Genomic DNA, 11,197 nt, shown 5'->3' on the forward strand with positions numbered 1-11,197 from the left:
CCAGAGAGAACAGTCGCTGGAGAAGGATGTCATGCTGGGTAAGGTGGAGGGTCAGAGAAAAAGAGGAAGACCCCCAACGAGATGGATCAGCCAGGTGACATCATTGATGACGTCAAGTGTGGTGGCCTTAGTGAGGTTGGCCCAGGATCGGACATTGTTTCGTTCTGCTGTGCATGGTGTCGCTATGAGTCGGTTCCGACTCGATGGTACCTGACAACAACAACAATATAGATAGAGTGAATCACTGAATGTGCATGACTGATTGTATCCTACACCTCTCCCTTCCTGAGTTTACCTGTGTATTTCTGCTTACTTGCTCTGATTTAAGGGTTGCCTGGCTGTTTTAGAACACAAAGACCACCTCATCTGCTGTCTTTCAGGAGTCAACAAGCCTGTTTTGCATTCTGTGTTCTTTCCTTCCATGTTGGAAAATTGAGTTAAATCTGTGTTGTCAGAGAGCATATATTATTGTGTGCCAAGTCAGTTTCAATTCATAGCCACCCTACAGGACAATGTAGAACTGGCTTTACATTAGCAAACTTCCACATTGTTCTCTCCAGGAACCTTCAGTCTTTCAATCAGCAACCAAGCACTTAACCATTGGGCCACCAGGGCTACTTCCAAATTTGAGAGTTGAGTTAAATCTGTGTATATTGTTAGGGCATATCACAGTCTTTTTTCCTCACCTTGTGTCTTAGTTTACACTTTAATGTATTTATTGCTTAGAGTCCTGGTGTGATATTGAAGGTTAATGTGCTGTACTACAAGGTGGGTTTGAACCTCTAGGTCGGTGGTTCAGGCTTATCAGGGGCTCCTTAGAAATCTGGTTGCTGTGAGCAGGAACCAGCTCTATGGTACTTAACAACAACAAACAATATTGCTTACTGTCAGTAACCATGGACTGTTAATCACAAGTCAGCAGTTTAAACCCACAAGCTGCTTCATGGGAGAAAAATGAGGCTGTCTGTTCCCTTTTAAAGATTTATAGTCCCAGAAACCTGATTTTAGGTCTCTCTAAATCAGAATCAAGTTGATGGCAGTGGTTTTGAATCAGTACTATATGAAACTTCTCTAGTTCTTTATCTGAATGTCGTATAAATTCTGTTGGATGCATTTATGAGAATGATATTCCCTTTGATATTTTATGTTCTTAAATTAACTGTGGTATAAAACCCTTTGCTCATATTGTCATATCCCTGAGAACCTTAATTTGTTATTTTCATTATTACATAAAATAACTATCAGATCTTATTTTCTTTTCCTTAAACATGTTTCAGCCCTCCCCCCCCCAAGATATAAAAAAAAAAATTTTTTTTTTCTTTAAATTTAGTTGTTTTACTAGGATATGTCTTAGTGTCAGTCTTTTTGGTTTAGTTTTTCTTGTGGTGCATTATGTACATTCAGGTATTTTATTAATAGGTTAAGTTTTCTTAAATTACAGTTTTCAGTATTTTCAGATTTTTTTGAGGAGTGGATTTTCATTGCCTATCTTTTATGTCTGTGGGCCATTCTTTAATTATCCTTTTTTCCCCATCTGTCTCTTTTTTTTAGAATCTTTCCTTCACATGTACTCCCATGGTATCTGCATGCTGATATATTCTCTAGTTTAACTTCATCCCTGAAAAATACTAAGATAACTAATTGTTCCTTTGCCTTGTCAAATTGTTTTCCTTACCTTGTCTGTTTTCTGTGTTCTAGTCATCTCATTTATGTTTTTATCTGTGTTTCCTTATTAACTATCTTTTGTTGTTTAATATGAGGTAATAGTTCTCATCTACTTCATGGGCATATTTTTCTAGTCTACTTTCATTGTAAGGAACTCTGGTAGCGTAGTGGTTGCAAGTTGGGCTGCTAATCTCATGGTCAACAGTTCGAAACTACCAGCGGTTCAATAGGAGAAAGATGAGGCTTTCTGCTCCCATAAAGATTTACAGCCTTGGAAACCCTATACAGGGTCACTATGAGTTGGAACCGACTCCATGACACATCACTACTTTCATTGTCTTTATAAAGTGCATCATTCAGATCATCTGTCTCTTGGTTTTGTTTTACTGAGACTTGTGCAAATGAGATAGACTTTTTCTCTCTTGTAAAAGGAACTTCTGGTTTAAGTGGCAGGATTATTCTGGGATAGCTTTCCTAGCTTGTTGTTGTTAAGTGCCTTCGAGTCCATTCCAACTCATAGTGACCCCTTTGTAGGGTTTCTGAGGAGTAGCTGGTAGGTTGTTGTTTTCTTTTGTTTCCTGTGGTGCTAAAAAAAAAATATGGCCTGTATAGCCACTTCTGTCATACTTTCTGAGATCTGCCTCTATTGGACCCCACACCCCATGAGTATCTGAACTTCTCTCTCATTTACCCTCATGTTTCAGCACTGCTTAACTGGGTTATTTTTCTCAGAAGTGTGTCCTCATTGCAGACCTCTTCCTTTCTGGTATGGAGTCTTATTGGGTGTTTCCAAGAGCCCTGAGAACTTAGGTGGATACAGCATTTTCTGCTCTCATCAGCTTGCGTTTAATCCCCCTTTGCATTGCCTTGGTTGTTTTCAGATCTGCTTGCTATGAATTTTCACTCCACATAGAGAAGTTTTCCTTTTGGAGTGAATTAATTCTGGTAGCTTAGTGGTTATGACTTGGGCTGCTAACCTCAAGGTCAGCAGTTCGAAAATACCAGCTGTTCCATGGGAGAAAGATGAGGCTTTCTGCTCCCATAAAGATTTACAACCTTGGAAACCCTGTGCGGGGTCACTATGAATCGGAACCGACTCTACGGTACTTAACAACAACAACTTTTTTTATGAATTGGTATTCCCCAGTTCTTAGTACTACAGGAAGGATCCCTTTAACTTGTCTCCAGTACCACTGATGTGGCTGCTGTACTCACAGTTCTTGATGCCTGAATTTTGGAATTTATGAGGATCCCTGACACCTAGTTGTATTATAGGTGATATTGTCTGTGAGTAGGGAAGGGTATTATTAGATATCCTAAGCACTGTTTTGTGAGATTTGGGGAGATAACAAAAATGCACTAATTCAAGGCCTCGTGGGGGCAGCCCTGATAGTTTGTTCTAACCAGTTTTCCTGTTTCACAGACTCAATAAATTTACTTACCCAGTTTAGAAAAATTTTTTCTTACTTAAAATCTATGTAACTAAAGTTTTAGATATTATAATCCATAATGAATTGCCTTTTTTTTTTTTTAATGTTTAATATATCAAGGAGTTAGTAGTTGCTTCTTTTCAAGATGTACCAAATGAGAGTTTTGTACTCTTAAAACTGGGAAGGGAATTCTTTTTTGCTGTCCAGACTTTTTCATCCGTAGCATATATGTGGGGACTTAAAAAAAAGTTTGTGGGAAATTGGAATTAAAGGACAATGTAGTTTTTTTAATCAACTTTCTGAAGATCCCTCATATCAGCATCTATTAAGTCGATTTTGACCATCAGGTTGCCTCCAAGCCAAAATTTGTCCAGGGTCTTTGCATTCCTAGATGAAGCAAAGATTTATTTTGGGATCATGGGCTGGGTGTATTGTTTCTAAATTATATGTAGGATTTTCAATTGCTGATTTTTCCAGAAAGAATGTATGTCTATGTATCTCTAATAGTTTTTAATATTGCATTGTGTATCATAACTTAAGTATTTAACTTACATCGTCTGCTTGCTAGTGAAGTAATGATTCAACAGATAAAAGCCAACCTGGACTCCAGTTTATGGAATGGTTAAATGTCTAACTTAATCCTGTTTAAGTTAGTAGGGGCAGAAATATTTAGACATGAGACGAGCACATTTCTTTTTCACTTGAAATGGATACGTAGTGTATAAAGTCATGTTGGTGTCAGTTGTCATTCACTTGGCTCCAGTTCATTGTGCTCTCTCTGTGTGTATACCAGAAAGAAATATTTCATAGCTTAGTCTTTTTCTTTCTTTGATTATCCTGAATAATGGCAAGTTGATTAAATTAAAGGAAACTCAGAAAGCTGATGGCTGAATATCAGAGTTTAAGTTGGTGTTGAATAGTAAGAGCTTCTATTATTTTTCTAAATATACATATATAATTTTTCTACATATACCCAGAAAGTTCATATGCACAGAAAGCACCTATTGCTAACAGATCATGTTAATCATGTTGGTATAAGAGGATCACATGATAGACAAGTTTCTCCCTCCCCACCTCTAAAATAACACTAATATAGGGCTAGAGCATAAAGGGCTTGAATCACCTGAAAGATAAATGTGGCAAACTTTAGTATATAATTTAGGATTGTTAGTAATGAGAACATGCTAGCCAGTAGTTTTGTGGCATCTAGAAATGCACTCTTGAGATTATCCATTGTATATGTGTGAATACAGAAAACATCGGAGCAGTGTGGGGCCCAGCAAACCTGTTTCCCAGCCCCGGCGGAACATCGTGGGCTGCAGAATTCAGCATGGGTGGAAAGAAGGGAATGGACCCGTTACACAATGGAAAGGAACAGTTCTGGATCAGGTTCCTGTAAATCCTTCATTGTATCTTATAAAATACGATGGATTTGACTGTGTTTATGGACTAGAACTTAATAAAGATGAACGAGTTTCTGCACTTGAAGTCCTCCCTGATAGAGTTGGTAAGTTCCTTCTCACCATTTGTGTAGTATATCCTTTAAAAATCATGTTGAAAATGGATGCTTTTTATCATTCTTTTGTGTTACTGGTATTTTTATTTCCATTGGAATATAATCTCTCTTTAAATTAGCCACCTAAAATACACAAATATCGATGAGTAAATATTTCAAAACCACAGGTCAGGGAGCTGTGGTGAACGTGAAGATGTATAAAATTGTTCCCCCAAGAAGTTTAAAATGCATATGTAATAATTCCTAGTTGATTATTTCTAGAATTTTTGCTCAGTTCTTTGGACTGATGGGTAAGACTATGTTTAGCTTAGGCATCCTGTATGTTAATTCATTAGATTATAATGTCTAAGAAAAGTATGCATTTATTTTAGCATCTGTATTTATTTCATTGTTTGTTACATAAATGACAATACACACATATTACATGTATTGTCTATACTTTGAACCAAGATGTAAGCAGCCAGAACACATGAGCACTTCTTACCCATTCCTGAGGGTATGGTTACACACTGCTTGTGAATGTGAATGACTTATTTTCTGTGGTATTTTTCCCTTGCCCGTGTTAAATAAGGCATAAAGAAAAACATAAAGTAGCAACTGGTTTTAGTCTTAAATCATGTAGAATACAATCAGATTAATACGATTTTCTTCTAAACATTTACTTTGAAATGTTTTATTGTCATTACAGTGTTGCTACTATTGCTTAAATAAGGACTTGTCCTTTTATCATTTTCTTCACAAATCTATAACATTAAAAAAAAAGAAAGCTTGGGCAAATCTAGACTTTGAGGAGAGATTGAATATCAAAAACTTAGAAGTGAAATTTTTGTATCACGTTTTAAGGATGAAGGTAGTCTAATTCTCCCCCTTCTTTTTGTCAGACTGTGTTTTTAGGACTTACGTGTTCGCCCAACAAGCTAATTCTTTGCCACAAAAGTGAATTATTTTGTTAATCTTTCCCTTAGAAATAACACGCTAAGTTCTTGTCAGCCTTTATAAAATAAATGTAGTTAAAGTTTTCAAGAAAAACTTTAAATATGAACCTTTATAATTATTACCAAAGATAATAATGCAATGCATAAATCTTGACATTTTCAGCATTTTAATTTGGGTACTTTCTTCTTCCTTATGACAAAAATTATTTGGCTTTTATTTACATTCCATATTAAAAAATGTGTTTTTCTTAATTTGCTTCAGGTAGTACATTAGATTATAGTTTTGATAATGTTTTCTTTATGCTAAAGGGCATATAGAGGGGTGTGAGAGTGCTAAGGTAATCAACCTAAACACAGGTGGTGGTGGTGGTTACGTGCCGTGGAGTCAGAACCGACTCATAGCGACCCTGTACAGGGTTTCCGAGGCTGTAATCTTTTCGGGAGCAAAAAGCCTCATCTTTCTCCTGTGGAACAGCTGGTAGTTTCGCACTGCTGATAGTTAAGATTTGCAGCCCAATTCATAACCACTGTGCTACCAGAGCTCCTTACACAGAGGTAATAGCATAGAATAATGGTGCCCAAAATGAGGTCTGTGGATCCTTGGAGTTCTGTGAAGCTCTTTCCGAAGGCTGTAAGAACAAAACTATTTTCATAGTATTTTGTAATTTATCTTTTCACTGTCATTGTTTCACAAGTATACAGCAAGGTTTTCTACTACCCATTTTGAAGATCTGTATAACTCTGTAAACACAGTATTTTCCACTTGAATAATTCATGATGTTACCAAATCCTGCCCTGGTAAAAGATCCATTCTGAGTATAAGATTGACTAATTGATTTTAATGTAATAAGAGTAGCCCACATTTATTGATAGAGTTTTAGATTCTGCATTGTAACTAACCTTAAAGAAACTATATTACGTAATGCATTTTGCTGTAGTTTCACAGAATATTCAAAATTATATGAAAAGACTGTTCAGACACTCTTTTTTTAATAGCATGTCTTTCTTTGTGAGGCTGTATTCTGTTTAACGCATTAAATGCAGAAGTAGATGATAAGAAAATGTAGCAGGTTTTTTAAATTAGACATTAAAGAAGAGATTAAAATGTTAAATAACAGTCTGCTAAAATTTTTTTGTTAGGTGTAATTATTTTTCACTAAATTGATTTATCTTTTTTTCTAAAGTACTAAATATTGATAAAAGCTATTTAAGCAAATTATCTTGGAGGGGGAGGGCGAGCAGTTCTTAAGAAGTTTTAAGAATGTAAAGGAGTCCTGAGATTACAAAGTTGATAGCTTCTGGCAGGGAGATATCTGTGGAATTTAAAAAATACTCCGCACCAAGGGGATTTAACTCAGTGTAATTTTTAATAATTATTGTATACTTAAAGGAAAAAACCATCATGCTTAAGGTATGAGTTAACATTTACTAAGTAATCTAGTTTGATTTTCTTTGTTTCTTTCTATATCAATAGCAGTAAAAGCACTGATTAATAAAATAAGACTATTGATTATTTTTTTAAAGACAGTTGTTTTTCTAGGTAGAAGAGAGCATTTTGAATTTTAGAATTGAACTGAGTAAATTAGTATTTCCAGGAACCTAGACATCACTTACCTGTAATGCAGTTGAATTCTTGGCTCCACCTCTGGATGTATGGTTCAGCAGTTTTTAATATACCCTCTGGGTGATTCTGATGATGTTAACACATTGCATGAACACATTTTTAAGTAAGTTTCTAACAAGTTTAGTCTTAATAATAATATTCAGCGAAACAATTTGTCAACATTGGGTTTCTTGTTTTTTATTCCCAGCTACATCTCGAATCAGTGATGCACATTTGGCAGACACAATGATTGGCAAAGCTGTGGAACATATGTTTGAGACAGAGGATGGATCTAAAGATGAATGGAGGGGAATGGTCTTAGCACGCGCACCTATAATGAACACGTGGTTTTACATTACCTATGAGAAAGATCCCGTTTTGTACATGTACCAGCTCTTAGATGACTATAAAGAAGGTGACCTTCGCATCATGCCTGATTCTAGTAAGTAAATTTTTACAGCTTTGATTCTTTATTACTTAAGAGGAATTTGGGTGTGAAAACAAAATATTTGGTTACTGATTTTTAACTATTAAATTTTTAGGGCTATCTGATCATTGTGTCTTAGTCATTTGTTGTTGTTAAGTGCCATCAAGTTGGTTCCATGTCATAGCAACCTTGCATAGGGTTTCCAAGGAGCAAGCAGCTGGTGGGTTTGAACTGCTGACCTTGTATATAGCAACCCTTTGTTGATCCTACACCAGGACTCCATCTTAGTTGTAGTTTTTGAAATTTTTCTTCCTCCTTTGTTGTTAAGTGCTGTTGAGTTGGTTCCGACTGATAGCATTCCTGTATAAGGTTTTTGAGGAGCATCTGATAGGTTTGAATTGCCCATCCTTGTAGTTTGCAGTCAAGTGCTGAACTGCATCACGACATCTCTTTAACAGCTACTAAATAATGACTAGTCTGGTTTTATCTGCTTTTTCTCTAATTTATTTTTTTAAAACCAACTCCAGACATTATACCATTCTATCTGTAGGTAATTGAACCTCACTTTAGAGAATACTGATTTCAGAAAATTGTGAATCGGGTAACTTTTCAATAACAAAGGATGACATTATATGCTCTGTTATAGATTTACAGTCTCAGAAACCATAAGCAATACCAGGGTTACTTTCAGTCGGAATTGACTTGATGGCAGTGAGTTTGTTTTGGGGGGAGGATTGTCAATAACTATATTTCCAGGGCTTAGTGTTTAGACAGTCCATTTGAGTGTTCACTGGGGAAAGTACAAAAGGGTATGCATTTCATAAGGCCTATTCCTGGCTTCAGAAAATCTGGCTGAAAGCAGAGAATACCAGAAAATGTTTACCTGTGCTTTACTGACAAAACAAAGACTTTCAGTTGTATAGCTCATGACACATTATGGATGACAATGCAGAAAATGAGTATTCTGGAATATTTAATTGTGCTCATGAGGATCCTAATCATAGGATAGACTAAGGCAGGTGTTCGAATAGAATAAGAAGACACTGAATTGCTTTAAATTAGGAAAGGTGTGCGCCAGGTAGATTCTTTCACCATATTTATTCAGTCCGATGGATCAGCCAGGTGGCATCATTGATGGACTCGGGGGTGGCAGCAGTGGTGAGGTTGGCCCAGGATCGAGCATTGTTTCGTTCTGCTGTGCATGGGGTCGCTATGAGTCGGTTCCGACTTGATGGCACCTGACAACAACAACATTCAGTCCGAGCAAATAATCTGAGAAGTGGGGAGGAAGAACATGGCATCAAGATTGTAGGAAGACTCATTAACAACCTGAAATACACAGGTAGTGGCAACCTTGCTTGATGAAATTGAAGACTTAAAATACTGATCAAGACCAAAGACGACCACAGCCTTTGGTATAGGCTGCACCTCACTGTAAAGAAAACAAAAATCCTCACCACGGGACCAATAAACAACATCCATATAAATGGAGGAAAAAAATTGACGTTTTCAAAGACTTCATTTTGCTGGGATCAACCATCAACACTCATGGAAGCAGCAGTAAAGAAAGCAAACGACCCACTGCATTAGACAAATCTGCTGCACAAGACCTCTTTAAAGTGTTCAAGAGGAAAGATGTCAGTTTGATTATTATTGACTGAAGCCATGGTTTATTCAATAGTCTCATATATGTATGAAAGTTAGACAATGAATAAGGAAGACTGTAGAAGAATTGATGCATTTGCATTATGGTGTTGGAGGAAAATATTTCAAGTACCATGGACTGCCAGAAGAACAAACATATCTGTTTGGGAAGAAGTTCAGCAAGAATCCTTCTTAGAAGCCAGGATGACCAGACTTCATCTCTCATACTTTGGACATATTATCAGGAGGGACCAGTCCTTGGAGAAAGGACATCATGATAGGTAAAATGGACAGTGAAAAAGAGGAAGACCTTCAAGATGGATTGGCACAATGGCAGTAGCAATGGGCTCAAGTGTAGCAACAATTGTGAGATTGGTGCTTAACTGGCCAGTGTTTTGTTCTGTTGTGAATAAGGTCGCTATGAGTCAGTACCGACAAGGTGACACCTAACAACTTTTCTATTTTGGTGTGATACTGCTGGATGAGCACTGTACCATGAACTACAAAGTCATCAGTTCAAATCTACCAACTGCTCCTTGTAAACCCTATTAAGAGCCTAAACATTCCTCTTTTTATAAAAGAAAATATTATAAAAATATCCAGAACTTTGCATTTTAAGTGTACAATTCAGTGACTTCATTATATTTCCCAAATTCTACAGTCATCGCCACTGTCTGTTGTCAAAAGTTCTTCAATACCATAAGCAAAAACTTAAGGAGCTCTGGTAGCGTAGTAGTTACGAATCAGGCTGCGAACCGCAAGGTCAGCAGTTCAAAACTACCAGCCATTCTGCGGGAGAAAGATAAGGCTTTCTACTCCCGTAAAGATTTAAAGCCTTGGAAACCCTGTACAGGGTTACTTACTATGAGTCGGAACCGACTCCACGGTACATAACAATAACAGCAAAAACTTATCCCCATTTCCACTTCCCTTCCCATCCTTATTAGCCATTCATACACATTGATCTATACGTATTTGCATATTCTGGGAGTTATTTTGTATGAGTTGGGTCATATATTTGTCCTTTTGTGTCTGACTGATTTCACTCAACATCATGTTTTCAAGGTTCATCCATGCTCTGGAGCATATCTCAGAACATCACTTTTCTCTATGGCAGAGTAATAGTCATTGTATGTGAGTACCCAGAATCTCTGGGGCTGCATACAATTAACGCACTCAGTCACTAGAGTCCTGGTGTTTTTCTGTAGGATAAAGGTACTGGACCGTTAACCGTAAGGTCGGTCGTTCAAACCCATGAATTGTCCCTTGGAAACCCTTGATAGGATTGCTGTGAGGCAGACCTGAATTCATGGCATTAAACAACCTGGTGTGGCGCTGTGGGCTAATGCGTCAGACTGCAAAGTCGTTTGAACTGCAATTTCTGTGGTTCAAGCTCACCAGCTGCTCCTTGGAAACCCTATACAGGGTCACTATGAGTCAGAATCAACTCGACGACACTTAACAATAACAGTAAAAAGGTTGGTGGTTCAAGGAAACCCAGAGCCTCCACGAAATAAAAGCCAGACAATCTGTTTCTAAAAAATGAACCGTGGAATACAATTCTACTTTGATATACGTGGCGTCTATGAATGAGAATTGATTTGTGGCATTTTTTTTTTTTTTTAAACGTACTGTGTTTTTTGATCCTGTCATCTTTTGATGGATACTTGAGTTGCTATCATCCTTTAACTTATGTGGATAATGCTATGAACTGCCTTGTAAAAGGATCAGTTTATGTACTAGCTTCAAAGAATCTTGAATATTTCCCTGGGAGTAGAATTACTGGAACATACGGTATTTCTATGCTTAATTTTTTGAAAAGCCATGAAAATATCTCTTTAAGACTTACAAAAATGGAAGAATGTACCATGTTCCTGTATAGGAAGACTTAACATTGTGAAAATGTCAATACTGCCCAAAGCAATTTACACATATAATGCAATCCCAATCCAAATCCCAACAACATTCTTCAAAGAG

The 11,197-nt window shown here is 36.9% G+C and overlaps 1 protein-coding gene across 1 annotated transcript in view; it reads left to right on the forward strand.

Annotated features, from left to right (window-relative positions):
• SPIN1 (spindlin 1) overlaps window positions 1-11,197 on the forward strand; it is a 113,445-nt gene that overhangs the window by 93,814 nt on the left and 8,434 nt on the right. Inside the window, exons 3-4 of the mRNA XM_006872580.1 lie at window positions 4,349-4,602; window positions 7,358-7,591. Of these exons, the coding sequence (XP_006872642.1) occupies window positions 4,349-4,602; window positions 7,358-7,591 (488 nt within the window). The remainder of the gene's footprint in view (window positions 1-4,348; window positions 4,603-7,357; window positions 7,592-11,197) is intronic.

Source organism: Chrysochloris asiatica, unplaced genomic scaffold, assembly GCF_000296735.1.
Source record: "Chrysochloris asiatica unplaced genomic scaffold, ChrAsi1.0 scaffold00205, whole genome shotgun sequence".
Classification (NCBI taxonomy): domain Eukaryota; kingdom Metazoa; phylum Chordata; class Mammalia; order Afrosoricida; family Chrysochloridae; genus Chrysochloris; species Chrysochloris asiatica.